The sequence below is a fragment of the Entelurus aequoreus genome, linkage group LG06 (genome assembly GCF_033978785.1).
Source record: "Entelurus aequoreus isolate RoL-2023_Sb linkage group LG06, RoL_Eaeq_v1.1, whole genome shotgun sequence".
Lineage (NCBI taxonomy): Eukaryota > Metazoa > Chordata > Actinopteri > Syngnathiformes > Syngnathidae > Entelurus > Entelurus aequoreus.
The window spans coordinates 78,438,421-78,462,672 of NC_084736.1; the positions used below are offsets into that span (position 1 = coordinate 78,438,421).

At 38.3% G+C, this 24,252-nt stretch overlaps 2 protein-coding genes across 2 annotated transcripts in view; one reads left to right on the plus strand and one right to left on the minus strand.

Moving 5' to 3' along the window:
- The window catches only part of sema4c (sema domain, immunoglobulin domain (Ig), transmembrane domain (TM) and short cytoplasmic domain, (semaphorin) 4C), a 103,581-nt gene extending 102,956 nt beyond the window's left edge, over window positions 1–625 (minus strand). The window contains exon 1 of the mRNA XM_062051808.1: window positions 611–625. Within this exon, the coding sequence (XP_061907792.1) occupies window positions 611–625 (15 nt within the window). The remainder of the gene's footprint in view (window positions 1–610) is intronic.
- Window positions 624–18,353, plus strand: LOC133652758 (sushi domain-containing protein 1-like). The gene is made up of 10 exons (XM_062051809.1): window positions 624–630; window positions 753–932; window positions 4,873–5,037; window positions 6,557–6,651; window positions 6,725–6,911; window positions 9,418–9,511; window positions 12,859–13,114; window positions 13,200–13,239; window positions 15,514–15,607; window positions 18,219–18,353. Exons 1-10 carry the CDS (start codon window positions 624–626, stop codon window positions 18,244–18,246), a joined length of 1,146 nt encoding a protein of 381 aa, XP_061907793.1. The 3' UTR covers window positions 18,247–18,353.
- The last annotated feature ends 5,899 nt before the right edge of the window (window positions 18,354–24,252 follow it).

Sequence of the window (24,252 nt, forward strand, 5' to 3'; positions counted from 1 at the left end):
GTGGTAAACCCGTTCCCAGCTCGTGGATGTTTCTTGTAGTTCAGGCCTGGGCAATTATTTTGACTCGGGGGGGGGGGGGGGGGGGGGGGGGGGCCAAGTTTAGAGAAAAAAACAAAACAAAAACAAACAAAGAACATAAACAATGAATGAGCTAAACAAGATAAGACGGTAAAAGGGTTCGAATAAAAAGTAAAATCTCAAAATAAAAATGATGAAATAATAAAAGTGCTGCCTCTAAAAGGAGTGGTCATGCAAAGCAGCTCCAGTACGCACAATACGTGACGGAATGTGCTGGGGGCCTTGTCGATTTCGCCTTGTCTCTGCTTCGTCTGCGTGCTGTCGTCTTATCTACGTTGAGGTCCTCGAAGTCCTTGGCTGTTAGCGGGTTACAACAAAGATAACATCTGCGGCTGAGGCCACCCCTCAGACAAGAAGTTTTATCCTTGCACAGATAGAAAAAAGTACGGCTTGAGCACAATAGCTAATAACTATAGCAACGGACTTTAAGCATATTAAAGTTGTGTGATAACTTACACATAATTATTCTAACAGGGTTCCACTGTATAAAGTGGTTGAATAGCAACATTGACTACAGTAGAAAAAAACTCACTTGACTCATATCCATGCCAGGTGTAGATTATAGTTTAGGTTCATTACTTATCAAATGAATATTAATTTAAAAAGTTGCAAAGGTTTAAAGCCTGCTGCTTGATTTGCTTTTCTTTCACTAATTGATGTTTGCATGTGTGCAGAAATAAGCTGTGGTCCTCCTCAAGTGCTCCCCCATACTAACCTGCAGTGGGACCGCTCCACTCGTCCTGGCAGTGCTGTGCTTTATAAATGTATGGCTGGATATTACCAGGAGGGTGGAGATGATATTTCCACATGTCTGACATCAGGCGAGTGGGCAACTGTATCATTAAAGTGCAAAGGTAGAGCAATTATGCAGAATGATGCTGTCAATACTTGGAATTGTGATGAAGGCAAATAATGATGCACAGTTTTGATCAAACAGCAATGTTCATTTATGGTGATTGTACTATTAACATCCTACTGAGTGCTGGTTCTAATATTTTTTCACCTTGTATACCAATTTTTTTGATCATGCACTGCAAACTGCAAAAAAGTCCATGGGTGTACATTATAACCTCTAAAGTTGAACACAACTGCTGCTATTATTATTTTGTATTCACTCCACAGATAATGTTTTTAAAAACATTTTATAATATCCCTCATATATTATCATATAGTATTTAATATTAATACACTTATATAATATACTATACAATACAACTATAGAAATATATAATAATAATAATAATAATAATAATAGATTTTATTTATTGTAAAAAGCACAAAACATTGAGTAAAAAATTCTCAAAGTGCTACAGTGTATTAAAAAAAAAAAAAAAGATAATTAAAAAAATAAATGAAAACTAGTACAGCCAAATAGCTAAAACTAGTATGCATATATCTAAAAAAAAAAAGGTTTTTTTTTTTAAAAAAGAAGGGTTTTTAAGCCTTTTTTAAAAGCATCCACAGTCTGTGGTGCCCTCAGGTGGTCAGGGAGAGCGTTCCACAGTTTTCATGGAGGCACTGGTGAGTCTTTGAATTCAATCCTGAGTGGAACAGGAAGCCAGTGAAGGGATTTGAGAGTTGGTGTGATATGGTCATATTTCCGCACTCTCATCTAATTATTTTAGTATATATTATTTTATTATAACACTAATATTACATTACAATAATATTCTTTCTAGTTATCATTATACTAAATTATGTTATGAAATATTTTTGGGTATCATAAATTTAATTATTGTTAATCATAATACCCCGAGAGGGACAAGCGGTGGAAAAGGGATGGATGTATTTTTAATATTATATACAATATATTCTAACAATATATTAACCTCTGAAAAATAATGAAAGATTTTAACATGTCTAACTGTAAAATGTTATTACATAATATGATTATATAAATACATATCATAGTTATCTATTAGTTTATCATAATATTATTATATCAACATAAGAAGAAGAGAAAGGAGAAGAAGAAGAAGAAGAAGAAATATACTGCATTATAAATTGTATTATAAATAATGCATCCATCATAGGATGGATGCAATTATTTGTATTACTGTCGTGAATTTTATTATTAATAGTACCATCATTATTATATTACAGTATGCCATAAGGTAACCACTAAAAAACAATGATAAATAAATACATCTAAAATAAAGTAAAATTAGCACACCTGACAGACACACACAGGAAGGTGCTTGCAGAGCAATATTGCCATCTAGTGGCGATATGGGTGTGTAGCACATAAAAACACATTTGTGGTTGTTGTACGTTGTATAAAATTATTAACTAATTGTTTAACGGCCAGACTTGTTTCCGGTGTTGCAAGGTAGATACAATAAAATTTAAAAAAGCACAATATCATCATATTCTCACAATATTTGATGATGCTTTGGACATGCTTAGTTTGACTTTTGGGGCATATTTTTTCAGAGCAATCAACTTTGGCGGTTACATTGAATATGTTTAAAATCACAAATATTCAGTGGTCCCCAACCACCGGTCCGGGGACAGGTACCGGTCCGTGACGCATTTGCTAACAGGCCGCAGTGAAACATTAAATAATTTATAAAAGACTGCATTTTCTCCGACTTAACTTTGGCCATTAGACCAGTGGGACAGTGTCAAACTTGGTTTCATTGAGGGCCACACCGCAGTCATGGCTGCCATGAGAGGGCCGCTTGTAACAGTAAATAATTAATTAATTTGCCTATGAATTTGAAAAAAAATTTTTTAAATGTCTTACGTAAAGCGTAAAAAAAAATCTGCAGATTTTACCACTGTTTTTTACAGAAAAAAAGTTGCCAGACTTTTACTGTAAAATATATGGTGTGTGTTTTTTTTAATTATTATTATTTTTACAACATATTGTAAAAAGTACGGAGTCCCTAAAGGGACATGGGGGAAAAAAAATTTTTATGATTTATTTTTATAATTTTTTTTTTTAGACATGTATCTCGTGCGCACGAGAAACTTTTATAAAGTTATCAAAAAAAAATTTAAAAAATTTATAATTAATTTTTATTTTTTATTTTTTTTAGACATGAAAAAAAAATAATAGCAAGAGCTACATATCTAAAAAAATGAAAAATACAAATATTTTTTTAATTAATTTTTTTATAACTTTATAAAAAGTTTCTCGTGCGCACGAGATACATGTCTAAAAATATATATATTAAAAACAATTTTTTTCCTCCATGTCCCTTTAGGGGCTCCGTAAAATAGAAATACAGTACCGCTGTTTAATTTTATTTTGGCGACTCAGCTGCCAGTTTTTTTTTACCATAATAAAATGTGCTACCATAAAATCATCAACCGTGGATTTTACAGTAAAAAAACAAACAAATGACAGCTCAGTCGACAGAATTTTACTGTAAAAAAACAAACATTGGTCATTTTTTTTTCAACTTAAAGTATAGTATGCTGTAAAAAAAACTAACTCCCTAATTTTACAGTAAAATCTACGGAGCCCCTAAAGGGACATGGGGGGAAAAAAATATTTAATAATATTTTTTTTTATTTTATTTTTTTTTAGACATGTATCTCGTGCGCACGAGAAACTTTCTTGTGCACACGAGATACATGTTTAAAAATAAAATAAAATAAAAAATTATAAAAATGTTTATTTATTTTTTTATAACTTTATAAAAAGTTTCTCGTGCACACGAGAAAGTTTCTTGTGCGCACGAGATACATGTCTAAAAAAAAAAAAAAAAATTTTTTTTTTTTATAACTTTATAAAAAGTTTTTCCTGCGCACGAGAAAGTTTCTCACGCGCACAAGATACATGTCTAAAAAAAAATTTAAAAAATTATACATTTATTTTTTTATAACTTTATAAAAAGTGTTTTTTTTTAGACATGTATCTCGTGCGCACGAGATACATGTCTAAAAAAATAAAAATAAAAATTATTTTTAAAAAAATGTCCCCCATGTCCCTTTAGGGGCTCTGTAAAAAATCCATTGGTCATTTGCATAGTGTACAATTTGGTGGATAACTTGCTTCGAAATCATAAGTTCAGCAGATATTTAAGTATTTATTTGGATTTTGACCAGCAAAGTTAGATAATATAATATTTGTTGCAATATTGGACACTATTTTTTCCCCCCTGTCAAACTAGAAAAAAAACCCTAAATACCGTTAGTAAGGAAAATAAGAAAGTAAAGAAAGAAAATATAAGGTATTTTATTGACACATTATTTCGAGACCATATAAAATGACGTGGAGGGCCAGATCTGGCCCGCGGGCCTTGAGTTTGACACCTGTGCACTAGACACACCAGTAAGCTTGTTTATAGATGTGCAATAAAACTCCTCATAGGAAGTTGCCATTTGTTATAACTCCGTGACATGATACAATGCACTTTAATGAACATATTAAATATAAAAGTGACAGATTGTAGCCAAAGGCTGATTTCCATCTGCATCTCATTGCAAAGAAACAAGCCCAGAGCTCCCACTAATTCAGCGTTATAGTGACTTGTATTTTTCATGCACTTAATTTTGCTGTATTTATCTTGCACAAAAAAATAATGCCTATATTAAACCGGTCGGTGGTGCAAAAAAGGTCAGGGACCACTGCAAAAATGTCATTCTGGCTGTGCAAGTCTGTATTTGTCATAGAGAGAATATCTGTTTAATTCTGTGTTTCATATTCTTTCCTGGACCCGATATGTGCACAAAACAATACATTTGAATCTGTTTGTGTGTTCCAGTGGAAGAATAAGAATATATTTTACAAATGGATGTTTGCTGCTATCTGTTATCAATCAGTGCCGTTGTTTTTTTCCCCAGCAAAATGTGGCCCGGTCCCCTTGCTCGCCCATTCAGACGTGGTGTGGAACAACAGAAGTGTTGTGATCCATCGCTGTGCAAATGGATATCACAGTTGGAGGGGCAGCAACATCTCCCTGTGCAGCAGCTCTGGGGTGTGGCAGACGGCCACTCTCCAATGCATAGGTAAGGTGCACACCGTGGTCATATTATCAATACATTATTATTTGAGATATTGTTTACCGACACTTATTGCCATATTGTTTTCAGTTATGAACGATCCTGGTTATCAAATGTAACTGTCGAGGAGCAATCGCAATACGTGCACCTGTGCGTGTGTTTGCCACCCATACAAAACACCGGCTTGTGTTTCCAGGACATTGAATTGATCCCCAACTGAACTGTGTCAGGTTCAAACACTGATGACATCTATTAAACAGGACAAGAGGCAAAGAATTAAACAGAGACAGACTTCAATTTGGACTCAATTGAGGAGACACGCCTGGACACACTGTACTCTTGTACAGTCTCCAGCACGCTCTGCCAAAAGATTGCACTCCTTTATTTGACTTTCTCCGACCACCTGACCACCGCTTCCACTTCCAGAGGGAAGTGGGTCGTAAACAGCGTTACCTTTGGTTACAGAATAGTTCAAAAGAAGAGGTCGTAAAATAGTTCAAAAAGAGTTCGTAAAATGCTTCAAAAAGAGTTTGTCTGGAGATTGGGCAGATCCTGCCATCTGGCCGCTTTGAAGTCCTTGGGTTAGAACAATATCTTTCTGTTGATTACCATACATGAGAGAAAACAGAAAACCCTTCATGTGGCTTTCCCCCTTACACAGTGGAGTTTTTTACAAGCCTTCTTCTTGGTAGGTTTCAAAGACAGCTTTTTAGTCATTATTAAGTACTTATTAATGCCTTATTCTGCATGGCCTTATTATACAACCATTACTAACCCTAACCCAACCCTAACCCTAACCCTAACCCCCTAACCCTAACCTTAACCCTAACCAAATAACTCTAAGTTAAGTCTTTGTTACTTACAATATGTTCCCCATACTAAAGTGTTACCGTGTTTTCTTTTGTATTATTTTTTTAAATGAAATTAATTTCCAAAACACAATATAGAATGTGAGATATTACAGGATAATGCATACATGTATCTGTCATGATCTGTGGTCTAGATCAGTGGTCCCCAACCACCGGGCCGAGGCCCGGTACCGGTCCGTGGATCGATTGGTACCGGGCCGCACAAGAAATTTAAAAAAAATAAAAAATAAAAATAAAAATAAAAATTGTTTTATTTTTTTTTTTTTATTAAATCATTCTGTTATTAATATTTCTGGTTCCTACATTATATATCAATATAGATCAATACAGTCTGCAGGGATACAGTCCGTAAGCACACATGATTGTATTTTTTGAATGACAAAAAATACCAACAAAAAACAAAAAAAATTGGTGCGTGCAAAACAGCAGCAGGCGGCCGTGGCCTGTGGGCCGGTTCTAATACTAATCAGATATCATAGGTCATTCAGGCATTGACTTTGACACCCCTGTCTTAGACAATCAGACCAGTCCAGTTGTGATTGATTCCATGCCCTGAGAATACAACAGCCTGGATGATTGAGAACATTCTCAGGCACTAATTGAAGTTGTGTTGACAATTGAAAGGTGAGATATTAATGTTGTAATATCGCTCACAGAAATCAAGCCACCCATCGATCATCTCAATGTTTCCGATGAAAAATGTGTCCAATGGAGAGCAGAGAAGTACGAAGAAGATACAGAAATCTACAAGGTGACACAAGTTGTTGCTCGTCAGGTATGAACCTGTGTCGGCAGTCCAAATGAATAAAAGCTTTGAGTCTTAGGTGTTCTACGTGGGATCCAGAGACTACGACAGATCCTTTCTTGAAAAAAGGAAGCGGATTCTGAGCTCTCAGGCAGAGTGGCTGAAAGTCTGTCTGAGTTTGCTTCCAGCCACAAACTACAGCATCTCAATCACTGCCATGTCCGCTGGGTTCACAGCCACCATCACCACTAACACCAGTTTACCAGGTACGACGGGACAGGATTGTTACCATCATCTTCTCTCAGGACATAGCTATTCTACTGACAGACTTTTTCCAAATCAACCGCTTTTTAGTAAAAGTTAATGCGTATTAGGGTTGTACGGTATACCGGTATTAGTATAGTACTGGGATACTAATAAAAAGTACTGATCCCCTACCTCCGCATATAAAGTACATTTCTTACGAGTATTATCTCTGCAGGACGAGGAATAGCTAAACATGCTTCACTACACCGCCGTCACAATGTAAACAAACACCATTGGTGGATCTACACCTGACATCCACTGTAATGATACCAAGTACAGGAGCGTATCTGTTATGGTTGGACTAAGGGAGATGACGGCAACAGACACCAAGGGGAAGTATTGTTCAATATTTTTTTATATGTATATAGTCAATATATATAATAATGCTAAACAATACTAACTATTAAACTAATCTAAAGAAATGGAGTGTGACAAAATCCAAGAGTGTGTATGGTGTAAGACTATGTGTAGTATTTAACTGGAGCGTTTTACCGTAAATGTTGGAGGTGCGTGTTGAGAGGAGCGGTGCAGTCCGACAAGGGCAAGGCAGGCAGAGTTGTCCAGGGGCAGGAGCGAGTCGTCGTAGTCCGGGGGCAGGCGAGGAGTCGAGAACCAGGAACCGCGAGGGAGCCAGGGAAGATCCGGGAGCACAAGGCGCACAGCTAGACTCGGGGATGAACACAGGGAACTGCGGGGTTAGGGAGGACACGACAATCAACGCAGGAAAAGCACAGAGATCAGGACAGAGAGAGAGCATAAAGCGAGAGTTGCATCAAGCATCAGATGATCGCTTACTGATCACCAACAGAAGACTATATTCCGGCCCGGGATGGCAGGTTGAGCAGGCTTATGAAGGCAGCTCCTTCATCACGGGCAGGTGCGCAGATTGCAGATTGTCTGCAGGCGCGAGGAGGCACGCCCGCAACGGATAGAGAGAGAGCCTGTGGGCGTGGCCCGCAGCGCACTCATCAGGACGCAAAAATAAGGGCGAATGCGCCCTGGCCGTGACAGTATCTAGTCTATACTATGATTACATCAATATTTTTTTAGCATCACAAAATCTTCTTTCATATTCCAATATGTCAGATCAATAACCATCTACCATCTTAACTTTGAGCACACTACACACAAGTGAATGAATCGCATACTTACTCAACGGCCATACATGTCACACTAAGGGTGGCCGTATGAACAACGCCAACACTGTCATAAACATGTGCCATGTAGGGAAACCACACTAAACAACAATGGCAAACACATTTCGGGAGAATATTTGCACCGCAACACAACATAAACACTTCAGAACAAATTCCCAGAATTCCCTGCAGCACCGACTCTTCCGGGACGCCATTGGTGGATCCACACCTAACATCCACTGTAATGATACCAAGTACAGGAGCGTATCTAGTCGATACTACTGTGATTACATCGCTATTTTTTATTTTGTTTTCTTTTCATTGATATTATGTTTATAAACTCAGGAAATATGTCCCTGGACACAGGAGGACTTTGAATATGACCAGTGTATGATCCTGTAACGACTTGGTATCGGATCGATATGTGTGTTATCATCCAAAAACTAATGTAAAGTATCAAACAACCGAAGAATAAGTGATGATTACATTTTAACAGCAGTGTAGATAGAACATGTTAAAATAGAATATGTCTTTATTGTCATTCTACATTGTACAACGAAATTGTATGCAAAACTAATTTAGTGCAAACTCATAATAACACATAAAAACATAAGAACATAGATAAATAGATAAAAATACATAAAATACATAAAAATAAAAATACATAAAAAATAAAATAAAATAAAAATACATAAAAGAGAAAGTAAGCAGATTTTAACAGTAAATGAACAAGTAGATTAATAATTCATTTTCCTGTCCTTAATAATGTTGACAAAATAATAGGTAGATAAATGACACAATATGTTACTGCATACGTCAGCAGACTAAATTAGGAGTCTTTGTTTGTTTACTTACTACTAAAAGACAAGTTGTCTAGTATGTTCACTATTTTATTTAAGGACTTAACTGCAATAATAAACATATGTTTAATGTACCCTAAGATTTGTTGTTAAAATAAAGCCAATAATGCCATTTCTTGTGGTCCCCTTTATTTAGAAAAGTATCGAAATACATTTCGGTACCAGTACCTAAATATTGATATCGGGACAACACTAATGCGTTTGAATAAAGTGGTGTGTCAAATGTATGTAATCCTTATCATGCTGTTTTTGATGGCTCTCTATCCAGAGTCTCAGTGCCCATCTGCCCCTATTTTGTGTCAGTCAAGGCAATAAGAGAGATATACAATTGGGACACTGTAGGGTTCTCTTCAACTAGTGTAGTCCAATTTCCTATTAAATTCCCATGTGGGAATCTCAGTATGGAAGGGGAAATACTGACAGTTATATTGGATTGATGACTAATGTACATGCATGCTACTATTTGACAGCACCACCTGTACCAGATGTCCACTACAGAGAATATGACTCTCCTGCACCGAATTTGAGGCTGCACAGGTCACCCAGTACTCTCGACCCAATAAGGTAACAACAAGTATCCCCCAAAGTATTTGTCCTCAAAATTCTACAGTTTTATTTTTTTATTTTGCAAATGTTATTAAAGATAAAAAACTAAAACATCCTATCAATCAATCAATGTTTATTTATATAGCCCTAAATCACGAGTGTCTCAAAGGGCTGCACAAGCCCCGACGACGTCCTCGGTTCAGAGCCCACATAAGGCCAAGGAAAAACTCACAACCCAGTGGGATGTCAATGTGAATGACTTTAGGACCCCCCCCCCCCCCACCCCCCCCCCTCCTAGGGGAGACCGGATGCGATGGACATCGAGTGGGTCTAGCATAATATTGTGAAAGTCCAGTCCATAGTGGATTTAACATAATAGTGAGAGTCCAGTCCATAGTGGATCTAACATAATAGTGAGAGTCCAGTTCATAGTGGATCTAACATAATAGTGAGAGTCCAGTCTATAGTGGATCTAACATAATAGTGTGAGAGTCCAGTCCATAGTGGATCTAACATAATAGTGTGAGAGTCCAGTCCATAGTGGATCTAACATAATAGTGAGAGAGTCCAGTCCATAGTGGATCTAACATAATAGTGTGAGAGTCCAGTCCATAGTGGATCTAACATAATAGTGAGAGTCCAGTCCATAGTGGATCTAACATAATAGTGAGAGTCCAGTCTATAGTGGATCTAACATAATAGTGAGAGTCCAGTTCATAGTGGATCTAACATAATAGTGTGAGAGTCCAGTCCATAGTGGATCTAACATAATAGTGAGAGAGTCCAGTCCATAGTGGATCTAACATAATAGTGAGAGTCCAGTCCATAGTGGATCTAACGTAATAGTGAGAGTCCAGTCCATAGTGGATCTAACATAATAGTGTGAGAGTCCAGTCCATAGTGGATCTAACATAATAGTGAGAGTCCAGTCCATAGTGGATCCAACATAATAGTGTGAGAGTCCAGTCCATAGTGGATCTAACATAATAATGTGAGAGTCCAGTCCATAGTGGATCTAACATAATAGTGTGAGAGTCCAGTCCATAGTGGATCTAACATAATAGTGTGAGAGTCCAGTCCATAGTGGATCTAACATAATAGTGTGAGAGTCCAGTCCATAGTGGATCTAACATAATAGTGTGAGAGTCCAGTCCATAGTGGATCTAACATAATAGTGAGAGAGTCCAGTCCATAGTGGATCTAACATAATAGTGTGAGAGTCCAGTCCATAGTGGAACTAACATAATAGTGTGAGAGTCCAGTCCATAGTGGATCTAACATAATAGTGAGAGAGTCCAGTCCATAGTGGATCTAACATAATAGTGTGAGAGTCCAGTCCATAGTGGATCTAACATAATAGTGTGAGAGTCCAGTCCATAGTGGATCTAACATAATAGTGAGAGAGTCCAGTCCATAGTGGATCTAACATAATAGTGTGAGAGTCCAGTCCATAGTGGATCTAACATAATAATGAGAGTCCAGTCCATAGTGGGGCCAGCAGGAAACCATCCCGAGCGGAGACGGGTCAGCAGCGCAGAGATGTCCCCAATCGATGCACAGGCGAGCGGTCCACCTCGGGTCCCGACTCTGGACAGCCAGCACTTTATCCATGGCCACCGGACCTGTGCCTCCACAAGGGAGAGGGAGGCAGAGGAGAAAAGAAAAGAAACAGCAAATCAACTGGTCTAAAAAGGGGGTCTATTTGGGTAAAGGTGAGGGTTAGGGGTAGGGGTAGGGTTAGGGTTAGGTTTGGGGTTATGGTTAGGGTTAGGGAAGACTTAGCTAATGGCTTACTGGTTGTATAATAAGGCCATGCAGAATAAGTACTTAATAGTGACTAATTAAGAGCCAATATGTTACTAATTTGCATGTTTTAAGCAACTAATTAATGGTGCATATGTTCCCCATAATAAAGTGTTACCTACCATATATATACTGTATATATATATATATATATATATATATATATATATATATATATATATATATATATATCATTTTTTAAACTTGATTAAAAAATAATAATAATTATTATTATTATTATTTATTTATTTTTTAAAGCTTGGGACTTCCCGTGGGTCGGATTTTGGGGACCACTGCTCTAGATGGTAGCGTGCAGGAAGTCAGAACGTGTAGCCCAGGGGTCCCCAAACTTTTTGACTTGGGGTCCGCATTGGGTTAAAACAATTTGGTCGGGGGCCGGGCTGGGTGTGTGTATCCATCCATCCATTTTTCTGGTCCATTTTTGGGGTCGCGGGGGTTCCGGAGCCTATACCATTCAGGTATGGGTATATATATATATATATATATATATATATATATATATATATATATATATATATATATATATATATATATATATATATATATACTACCGTTCAAAAGTTTGGGGTCACCCAAACAATTTTGTGGAATAGCCTTCATTTCTAAGAACAAGAATAGACTGTCGAGTTTCAGATGAAAGTTCTCTTTTTCTGGCCATTTTGAGCGTTTAATTGACCCCACAAATGTGATGCTCCAGAAACTCAATCTGCTCAAAGGAAGGTCAGTTTTGTAGCTTCTGTAATGAGGTAAACTGTTTTCAGATGCGTGAACATGATTGCACAAGGGTTTTCTAATCATCAATTAGCCTTCTGAGCCAATGAGCAAACACATTGTACCATTAGAACACTGGAAAGATAGTTGCTGGAAATGGGCCTCTATACACCTATGTAGATATTGCACCAAAAACCAGACATTTGCAGCTAGAATAGTCATTTACCACATTAGCAATGTATAGAGTGTATTTATTTAAAGTTAAGACTAGTTTAAAGTTATCTTCATTGAAAATAAGGACATTTCAATGTGACCCCAAACTTTTGAACGTTAGTGTATATATATATATATATATATATATATATATATATATATATATATATATATATATATATATATATATATATATATATATATATATATATACAGTATATTCCTCGCGCACTAATTGACTGAAAGAGCGTGCACATTGCCGATGATGTCATGTTACCGATGGGAAAATGCATTTATAGACAATATGATTTGCCTGAGCGGCTAGGACACACAGAGAGTAACAAGCAGTATAAAATGGATTAGAAAGGACAGATTTAATTTTTTTAAATAAAAAAATATATATTATTTTTAAAATAATAAAAATTCAACCTGGGGCTTCCCGCGGGCCGGATTTTGGACACTGGCGGGCCGGTAGCCGTAATTTGGGGACCCCTGATGTAGCCTATGAACATTATCAGCATGTGCACTGATACACTGTCTTATCTCCATTATCTATATAAACATGTTGCTCTGAGATGGATCTTAAGTTTTGTCATTTTCTTTTCTTTTTTTGACAGTTTGTACCAAGTCTTTGTACTTCCCATAGACGGCATGATGACGTTTGACTGCTCCTCTCCTGCGAATGGAGACGCTTTGAGCAAACAGGATTCCTGGAAAAGGCACATAGCAGCTCAGATGCACATCAGCCATGTCGGAGCAGATGTGAACTTCACTGTTGGAGATGGCTTCTATCGCGGAGGCTTCTTCAATGCTCCTCTGGAGAAAGGCAGAAACTACTATGTGGTCTTGCGAGTTGTTAGCCGGTGGAACAAGGTAAGGGCAATCACAGTTTGCAAAAATGAACATTTATTGATTGACGAAGTACATTTCGAACGTTATAATTATTTCTTATACCCAGGATTTAAAAAGCTCCTGTGTTCTTTGGGCCAAAGTAACAGGTAACGACTTGAACAACATGCTGTGTGTCTGTGGTCTTTTAACACCAAGTTTTATCTTATACATGCGAAAAGAATCCGAATTGTAAGATTTGACATAAAAATGTTAAAACAGCTTGAAGCACAGTACCTCGGTTTTTGGGTAATCCATTCTAAAATGTTAAACGAAAAAAACGAATCAGCCATTTTTCCCTTAAGAAATCATGTTAAGCAAATCAATCAGTTTCCGAAACCCAGAAATATTGCCCTAAAACACATTTAATCAAGACTGATTATGCAAAACCCAAAAGCAGTGAAGTTGACATGTTGTGTAAATCGTACATAAAAACAGAACACAATGATTTGCAAATCCTTTTCAACTTATATTCAATTGAATAGACTGCAAAGACAAGATATTTAATGTTCCAACTGAGAAACTTCCCTTTTTTTGCAAATAATCATTAACTTAGAATTTAATGGCAGCAACACATTGCAAAAAAGTTGGCACAGGGGCATTTTTACCACTGTGTTACATGGCCTTTCCTTTTAACAACACTCAGGAAACGTTTGGGAACGTTTCCCATTCTTGCTTGATGTACATCTTAAGTTGTTCAACAGTCCGGGGGTCTCCTTTGTGGTATTTTAGGCTTCATAATGCGCCACACATTTTCAACGGGAGACAGGTCTGGACTACAGGCAGGCCAGTCTAGTACCCGCACTCTTTTACTACGAAGCCACGCTGTTGTAACCCGTGGCTTGGCATTGTCTTGCTGAAATAAGCAGGGGCGTCCATAATAACGTTGCTTTGTATGTTGTTCCAAAACCTGTATGTACCTTTCAGCATTAATGGTGCCTTCACAGATGTGTAAGTTACCCATGTCTTGGGCACTAATACACCCCCATACCATCACACATGCTGGCTTTTCAACTTTGCGCCTAGAACAATCCGGATGGTTCTTTTCCTCTTTGTTCCGGAGGACACAACGTCCACAGTTTCCAAAAATAATTTGAAATGTGGACTTGTCAGACCACAGAACAGATTTCCACTTTGCATCAGTCCATCTTAGATGAGCTCGGGCCCAGCGAAGCCGGCGGCGTTTCTGGGTGTTGTTGATAAATGGCTTTGGCTTTGCATAGTAGAGTTTTAACTTGCACTTACAGATGTAGCGACCAACTGTAGGTACTGACAGTGGTTTTCTGAAGTGTTCCTGAGCCCATGTGGTGATATCCTTTACACACTGATGTCGCTTTTTGATGCAGTACCGCCTGAGGGATCCAAGGTCCGTAATATCATCGCTTACATGCAGTGATTTCTCCAGATTCTCCGAACCTTTTGATTATATTACAAACCGTAGATGGTGAAATCCTTAAATTCCTTGCAATAGCTGGTTGAGAAATGTTGTTCTTAAACTGTTGGACAATTTGCTCACGCATTTGTTGACAAAGTGGTGACCCTCGCCCCATCCTTGTTTGTGAATGACTGAGCATTTCATGGAAGCTGCTTTTATACCCAATCATGGCACCCACCCGCTCCCAATTAGCCTGCTCACTTGTGAGATGTTCCAAATAAGTGTTTGATGAGCATGTTTTCTACTTTCTCAGTCTTTTTTGCCACTTGTGCCAGCTTTTTTGTTGAAACATGTCGCTGGCATCAAATTCCAAATGAGCTAATATTTGCAAAAAATAACAACGTTTTCCTGTTCGAATGTTAAATATCTTGTCTTTGCAGTCCATTCAATTGAATATAAGTTGAAAAGGATTTGCAAATCATTGTATTCTGTTTTTATTTACCATTTACCATTTGAGTTTTGTAGGTTTTACAAGCTGAAAACAATGCAAAATAAATATAAATGGCGAATTAAATGTACAAATAAACATTGAACATCACTTTTACCTTTATGGAAGACTCTTGTTGGGGGGAAAAATGGCGAGCGTACTTTGCTATGAGCTCTTTCTTGAACGTAAAAGTGCTTCTCACCTTCTTTATCAAAGTGATGGCGCACTCTTGTTCTTTTGTCATGCTCTGCAGGGACGTTTTCTATTAGTTCCTGTGCTCTTATTTTGTTACATCTATTTCCTATTTCGTGTTGAATGCAGTCCCTTTACATGTTTTTTCCTTTTGCATTAGTACAGTCCAAAGCACACAATACTACACTCTCACTATTCCATGCACCAACATGCTTCAAGCTTTCTTTTTTCTGAAATATGTTTTTCAAACAAGGACCGGTGCATGAATGTATAGAACATACTGTACGGTACCACCGTGTGTTGCAATGAAAATGTTGTATTTTCTTCCAGGCACATCCTACGTTGTGAAGGTTTCATCGCTGTGTGCTGCGGCCACAGTCGGACTTATAGCCTTAGCTGCTTCGCTGGGACATGCTTACACCTGGTAAGAAGGATTATTACCCAATAAGACCTTTTATTTTTTTGAAATACATAGTGGGGTATGACTTTTTGTTAGAGATGTCCGATAATGGCTTTTTTGCCGATATTCCGATATTGTCCAACTCTTAATTACCAATTCCGATATCAACCGATATATACAGTCGTGGAATTGACACATTATTATGCCTAATTTTGTTGAGATGCCCCGCTGGATGCATTAAACAATGTAACAAGGTTTTCCCAAATTAATCAACTCAAGTTATGGAAAAAAAAATGCCATATTTATTATTGAAGTCACAAAGTGCTTTTTTTTTTTTTAACATGCCTCAAAACAGCAGGGGGGTAGCGGGGGGTGTATATGTAGCGTCCCGGAAGAGTCAGTGCTGCAAGGGGTTCTGGGTATTTGTTCTGTTGTGTTTATGTTGTGTTACGGTGCGGATGTTCTCCCGAAATGTGTTTTGTCATTCTTGTTTGGTGTGGGTTCACAGCGTGGCGCATATTTGTAACAGTGTTAAAGTTGTTTATACGGTCACCCTCAGTGTGACCTGTATGGCTGTTGACCAAGTATGGATTGCATTCACTTGTGTGTGTGAAAAGCCGTAGATATTATGCAGGGTTTCCCAAACATTCATTTATTTGTGGCGGCCCGCCACGAAAGAATTACGTCCGCCACAAATAAAAAATTTAAAAAAAATAATAATAATTTTAAAAATTGTTTTTTTGTTTTTTTTTGTCCTCTCCAGCTTCTCAGGCAAATCATATAGTTGATGTAGATGCCCATATCGGCTGTTCAGATTTACTTTACAAAAGAGAAGTGCAGGATACTTCTCTTGTTGCCTTATTTGTATTTGACTTTATTAAATGTATTTATATTAGAAACACAACATGTGTATATAACAAAGAGTGCAAAGTCTGCAGGCAGTAGGAAACACATGGTTAAGTGTAGGGAGTAAAACTGATGGAAGTCTAAAGTTCAAGATTTTTGGGGCTCTTTGTTCAGTGGCTCAGATGTTTGATGAAGCTCTGTGTCTATCTACCACCACTACTGTTTTCTGTTTATTTGTTACTGACTGTGGCAGGACACCTCTGCCTCTGTTTCACTTTATGTTGCTGGTAAATAATATGGTTGTAGTAGTAGGCTAAAGTTAAATTATTTAGTATGCACTAATTAAAGGGGCAGAGCTTTGAGACATTTTAGCTTTTATATTTTATAAGATATATTTTTTGTAAGAACCACAATTAATAAATATATTTCAGTGAATAACTTATTGTTCAAATCTGTATATAAATATGTACATAAAGTGTTGTAATTATATTGTAAAATGGATGGATGGATGGATGGACGTTTAAAACAAAACTGTTATTATTAATTAGTAGAGATGTCCGATAATATCGGTCTGCCGATATTATCGGCCGATAAATGTGTTCAAATGTAATATCGGAAATTATCGGTATCGTTTTTTTTATTATCAGTATCGTTTTTTTTTATTTTTTATTTTTAATTTTTTTTATTTTATTAAATCCACATAAAAATAAAAAACACAAGATACACTTACAATTAGTGCACCAACCCAAAAAACCTCCCTCCCCCATTTACACTCATTCACACAAAAGGGTTGTTTCTTTCTGTTATTAATATTCTGGTTCCTACATTATATATCAATATATATCAATACAGTCTGCAAGGGATACAGTCCGTAAGCACACATGATTGTGCGTGCTGCTGGTCCACTAATAATACTAACCTTTAACAGTTAATTTTACAAATTTTCATTAATTACTAGTTTCTATTTAACTGTTTTTATATTGTTTTACTTTCTTTTTTATTCAAGAAAATGTTTTTAATTTATTGATCTTATTTTATTTGATTCATTTTTTTAAAAAGTACCTTATCTTCACCATACCTGGTTGTCCAAATTAGGCATAATAATGTGTTAATTCCACGACTGTATATATCGGTTGATATCGGTATCGGTTGATATCGGTATCGGTAATCAAAGAGTTGAACAATATCGGCATATCGGATATCGGCAAAAAGCCATTATCGGACATCCCTATTAATTAGTAAGTATACATTTTTTGAGCCTTTTTAGAGAAAATCAAATCATTGTAGTAAATTATGCAAATTACTCGATGATGTAATGGTGACCACGCCCATAGTCACGCCCATAGCCACGCCCCCACCGCCACAGGTATCTTGGCAGTTAATGGGAAACACTGTTATGTGATTGGACCGGCACGCAAAGGCAATGCCTTTAAGGTTTATTCAATCAATCAATCAATCAATCAATGTTTATTTATATAGCCCTAAATCACAAGTGTCTCAAAGGGCTGCACAAGCCACCCCCCCTTATTGCCGCTCTGTACTTCTCCCTACGTCCGTGTACACAGCGGCGTATCAAAAAGTCATACATTTGACTTTTTGAAACCGATACCGATAATTTCCGATATTACATTTTAAAGCATTTATCGGCAGTCCGATATTATCGGACATCTCTACATTTTGTCTTTATTGTTAGCTTTATTATCAATAAGTAATAGTTGCTATACATTCAGTTGTCTGTAAATAACCAGCCTAAGATGCACTTTAGTGAACTTTCTTAATTGTCTTGCAGGTTTTTCAGGAAAAAAATAAGAACATGACTGCTTATATTGCTTTTTTTGTAGTTTTTTTTTTTTTTTTTGTGGAATAAAATCAGTTTTTGTACACTTTGGGATTATTGTTGAATTATTATATAATGACAGTATTCATTTTGAACTATCATGTTGTTTCTCATTGGCCCTGCGATGAGGTGGCGGCTTGTCCAGGGTGTACCCCGCCTTCCGCCCGGATGCAGCTGAGATAGGCTCCAGCTACCCCCCCCCGTGACCCCGACAGGGACAAGCGGTAGAAAATGGATGGATGTTGTTTCTCATTCGTAGTGTTAATAAAGTGCACATTATGTTTGTTGCGAATGAACATTACTGTTAGAATAATTGTTTGTAAGTTATCACAAAAACTTTGTGTTACATTGAGTGTCTGGTGAGAAGACAAAAGCTGTCTTTGGAACCTACCCAGAGTAAGGCTCGTAAAACACCACTGTGTTGGGGGGGGGGGAAGCAAAATTAAGGTGTTCTGTTTTCTTTCATGTATGGTAATCAACAGAAAGATATTGTTCTAACCCAAGGACTTCAAAGCGGAGAGGAAGCAGGACCAGACTCCCCTCCAGGCGACCTCTTCTTGAACCTCCTTTTTGAACTGTTTGACGAATGTCTTTTAGAACTATTTTACGACCTCTTCTTTTGAACTGTTCGGTAACCAAAGGCAACGCTGTTTACGACCCACTTCCCTTTGGAAGCAGCTGTGGCCATGTGGTCGGAGAAAGTCAAATAAAGAAGGAGGAGTACAATCTTTCGCCAGAGCGTGCTGAGATACTGTGCAAGGGTACAGTGTACAGGCGACTCTCCTCAATTGAGTCCAAATTGAATTCTGTCTCAGTTTAATTCTTTGCCTCTTGTCTTGTTTAATAGATGTCATCAGTGTTTGAACCTGACAATTACAGGTTCACAAAGCTGGAGTTTGACACTCTCTGCAGCTGATTCAGCCATAAAATGATAAACATTTAAAAACACGGTACTAATCTGAGTTAAACGGTGTAACATATAGTTTACATTATTACAAAAATGAATGAGGTATGAAAGATGTATATTTCTACAAAGTGTACAAATTTGATAACAGTCCTATACCAAGTAACAGTACTGCTGATACTGACACTGAAAGATTTTTCTAAATCATTGGATGGTTTTATGATGCATCCATCCATCTTCTTCCGCTTATCCGAAGTCGGGTCGCGGGTGCGGCAGCCTAAGCAGAGAAGCCCAGACTTCCCTTCCCCCAGCCACTTCACCCAGCTCTTCCCGGGGGATCCCGAGGCGTTCCCAAGGAGGGGGGTGTCATGATCCATGGTCCGGATCATGTTTTGTTATGTTCTGTTAGTTTTGTACTCTATTAGTTCCTGTTTTTGTGCACCCTTGTTTGTTTTAGTTACCATGGTTACTTATTATTTCCACCTGTCTCTGATTAGAGTTCGTCCGCTCACCTGCTTCCCGAGCACTAATCAGGGGCATTATTTAAGCCTGCCTTTGCCGGTCAGTCGGCCTGGCGTCATTGTTTGTTTCATGCAACCTGCTACGTACGTTTTGCTTGTTTCTAGTCCATGCCAAGTGATAGCGATAGCTCCAAGTGCGATCAGCACGTTGGGCCTTCGGCTTGTTTTACGTTTTTTGTACTCCTTTTGATTGTTGAGAATTAAATCATGTTAACGTGTCCGACTTACTGCCGACAATGGTTCTCGCCCGGAAAAGGGTGGAGTGCCTGCCCCAAGTGGAGGAGTTCAAGTACCTAGGAGTCTTGTTCACGAGTGAGGGAAGAGTGGATCGTGAGATGTGGCGTCTTCAGTAATGCAGACGCTGTATCGATCCGTTGTGTTGAAGAAGGAGCTGAGCCGGAAGGCAAAGCTCTCAATTTACCGGTCGATCTACGTTCCCATCCTCACCTATGGTCATGAGCTTTGGGTTATGACCGAAAAGACAAGATCGCGGTTACAAGCGGCCAAAACGAGGGTCTCTCCCTTAGAGATAGGGTGAGAAGCTCTGCCATCCGGGAGGAGCTCAAAGTAAAGCCGCTGCTCCTCCACATGGAGAGGAGCCAGATGAGGTGGTTCGGGCATCTGGTCAGGATGCCACCCGAAAGCCTCCCTAGGGACGTGTTTAGGGCACGCCCGACCGGTAGGAGGCCACGGGGAAGACCCAAGACACGTTGGGAAGACTATGTCTCCCGGCTGGCCTGGGAACGCCTTGAGATCCCCCGGGAGGAGCTGGACGAAGTGGCTGGGGAGAGGAAAGTCTGGGCTTCCCTGCTTAAGATGCTGCGGAATAAGATGGATGGATGGATGGATGGATGGATAAATCATGTTACTACCTGCACGTCTTGTCCGGAGTGGTCCGTCTGCATCCCGGGAGAACGAACCCCGCAGTAAGCTGCGAAAACCCCGACGTGACAGGGGAGCATTCTGACCAGATGCCAGAACCACCTCATCTTGCTCCTCTCCATGTGGAGGAGCAGCATGAACCTAATTCCTGGTTAACGTCGCGTAATTTAGTCGGATACAGGGTCCGCATTACTGATTGATCCGCCTGTGGATCTCACAATCCAGTCTTCCCTCACTCCTGAACAAGATCCTGAGGTACTTGAACTCCTCCACTTGGGGCAGGATCTCCTTCCCAACCAGATGGCGCTCCACCATTTTCCGGGCGGGAACCATGGACTCGGACTTGGAGGTGCTGATTTTCGTCCCAGTCGCTTCACACTCAGCTGCGAACCGATCCAGTGAGAGCTGAAGATCCTGGCCAGATGAAGCCAGCAGGACCACATCATCTGCAAAAAGCAGAGACCTAATCCCGTAGCCACCTACTCAGTAGCCTAGTGGTTAGAGTGTCCGGTAGGTTGTGAGTTCAAACCCCAGCCGAGTCATACCAAAAACTATAAAAATGGGACCCATTACCTCCCTGCTTGGAATTCAAGGGTTGGAATTAGGGGTTAAATCCCAAAATGCTGCTCCCCTCACCTCCCAGGGGTTGAACAAGGGGCTGGGTCAAATGCAGAGGACACATTTCACCACACCTAGTGTGTGTGTGACAATCATTGGTACTTTAACTTTAACTTAACTTAACTTTAACCAAACCGGATCGCCTCAACACCCTGACTGCACTTAGAAATTCTGTCCTGGCGGAGTCCAACCCTCCTTAGAAACGAGTCCAACTTTCTGCCGGTAATGCGGCAGTAAGTATGTAAGTCATCCTCATCATTTTATGATTTTGCCTTTAATTTGTTGATCATGCCTGTGGTATATCGAAAGTATTTTCTGGACCATAGGGCGCACCACATTATAAGGCGCACTGCCGATGACCGGGTCTATTCAGGTCTTTTTTCATACAAAAGGTGTACCGGATTATAAGGCGCATTAAAGATATTATGATTTTTTTTTCTAAATGTAAAAGACTTCCTTTTGGTCTACATAACATGTAATGGTGGTTCTTTGGTCAAAATGTTGCATAGATGATGTTTTACAGATCATCTTCAAGTCGCTTTCTGACAGTCGCGTCAGGATGCACCGTTTTGTGGGCGGGTCTTATTTACGTGGCTCACCTTCGACAGCGTCTTCTCCCCGTCAGACTTTACTTCAATCAATAACGGAGCAGCATCTCCTCATCCGTGGCTCACTGGTGCAACAACGACACCGGAAATGTGTCCCGTGAAAAACCGTCCGACCGGAACTCTCTAATAACTAAAGTTCCTTGGGTGAATAATGTAAACTCACTACACCGGTAGTTTTTAATACTTCCATAATGAGATATAAGTTAGAACTTTACACTACTTTATATTAGAAATGGCAACAGCAGAGGATGAATGTCCCATAACAAGAAGATTGTCATGTCTGTGTGATCATGTTTTGTTTTGGTTATGTTCGGTTTGGTTTTTGGACCTTGTAGTGGAAAAGTCCGAGTCTTAAACAGGAATAAAAGAGTATTGGTTACAAGAGCTTATTTACCCAATCAGATGGTACACAGTTGGATTGGAAAGACATGTGTTTACACAGACAGTATCTCATGAGACGTAAGATGGTACACCCTCGAAGAAATTAGAAAGAATGCACACCAGTCTTGGTCTTCCCCTGTTATTTATAAGCTTCCTGTGGTCTGATTCTATCATAACAACTTAGGTAATTGTCCAATGTTCAAATATCACCCCACCAACAGAACTAGTACTGTCAGGGTGACCTGACCTCTTATGTGTTATGTCCTTCCCAATGCATTAAGTTTGAGGGGTAAACTACAACCTTTTGTGCACTCTTGTTTGTTTTGTTTCCATGACAACCCATTAGTTTTCACCTGTCCTCATGTCCCGCACCTGTCTCACGTTTTGCACTCGCGCACCTGTCACTAATCATGTCACTGTTATTTCAGCCGGTCTTTTTCTGTTGATCGTCCTGGTGACATTATCCTTACTACCTCTGCTACCTTTCATTCCAAGCCATTGTTCCCTGCACGTTTTTTCATGCCACGGTAAGTGTTGTATATTTCATGTTTATAGTTTTTGCCTTTGTGTAAGCTTTGTTTCATTAGCCAAGTTTTTGTACTTCCGCCTTGTGCGCGCTTTTCGTTTGTTCTTTTTGTTAGTGTAAAAATAAACATGTCCTTACCTTCACGCCTTGCCCGCGCCCACTTTCCTTTGCATTCCGGGAAAACACAACACCCCAATGTCCACGGATTGACAAAGATAGTGAAAAAGAAGAAGCTTATCGACTACAGTGGCGGACGTGCGCACATTTTCAGGACTTATGCAGATCTCAAATACACATCAGAAGGTAAGAAAAGTTGGTTTTGCATAATATTGTGAAACAAAACGCCAGATAATATGTCTGCTAATGGGTGCCATTTTGCGGTCCTTATACACACACCATAGTAATACTTGTACCTCTGACTATGGTAGCAGTAATGGGCTGAAAATCCATCAAGTGGTTCGGCTACAAAGTCGTACTAAAAACATTTTGACAGATTTTTGAGCGCCGTGCGTAATGTTCTTTATTTTCAGTTTTAGTGTTGTTTACTGGCGTCATATGGCAGTCTACATTTATCTCTTATGTGTGACTGCCATCTACTGGTCACACTTATCATTACACCATGTACCAAATTAAATTGCTCCGAGGTCGGTAAGCACAGCCAGAATTATTTTGTACATTAGGCGCACCGAGTTATAAGGCGCACTGTCGATTTTTTTGTGCGCCTTAGTGCGGTACTAGACTGGCCTGTCTGTAGTCCAGACCTGTCTCCCATTGAAAATGTGTGGCGCATTATGAAGCCTAAAATAGCAGAAGGGAGACTGTTGAACAACTTAAGCTGTACATCAAGCAAGAGTGGGAAAGAATTCCACTTCAAAAATGTGTCTCCTCAGTTCCCAAATATCTACTGGCTGTTGCTAAAAGGAAAGGCTTGTCCATGTGACAACTTTTTTGCAATGTCTTGCTGCCATTAAATTGTAAGTTAATCATTACTTGCAAAAAAAAAAGAAGATTCTCAGTTGGAACATTAAATATCTTGTCTTTGCAGTTTATTCAATTGAATATAAGTTGAAAAGGATTTGAAAATCATTGTATTCTGTTTTTGTTTACCATTTACACAACGTGCCAGCTTCACTGGTTTTGGGTTTTGTATGATAAAGCTGCAGAATACACCACACCATATATATATATATATATATATATATATATATATATATATATATATATATATATATATATATATATATATATATATATATATATATATATATATATATATATATATATATATAAACCAGTAAAAAAAAAAAAAAAATAAATAAATAAATACAATAAAAATTCAAAATGATAAAATAAAATTTAAAAAAAATATATATATATATATATATAATTTTTTTTAAATAAATAAAAAAATAAATTAATTAAAATATATATACATAAATTTTTTATTTAATTTTTTTCAACTTTTTAATTTATTTATTTTATTTTATGTATGCATCAAAACGTTGTCTATAATGCGTGATAATATTGGAAGAGCGGTTGAAAATGG

Bases quoted from the DNA above. Each gene is read 5' to 3' on its own strand.
- LOC133652758 (XM_062051809.1), top strand. The intron at 933-4,872 runs GTAGAGCAATTA...TTTTTTCCCCAG, and splicing joins TGTATCATTAAAGTGCAAAG to CAAAATGTGGCCCGGTCCCC. The intron at 13,115-13,199 runs GTAAGGGCAATC...TCTTATACCCAG, and splicing joins TTGTTAGCCGGTGGAACAAG to GATTTAAAAAGCTCCTGTGT.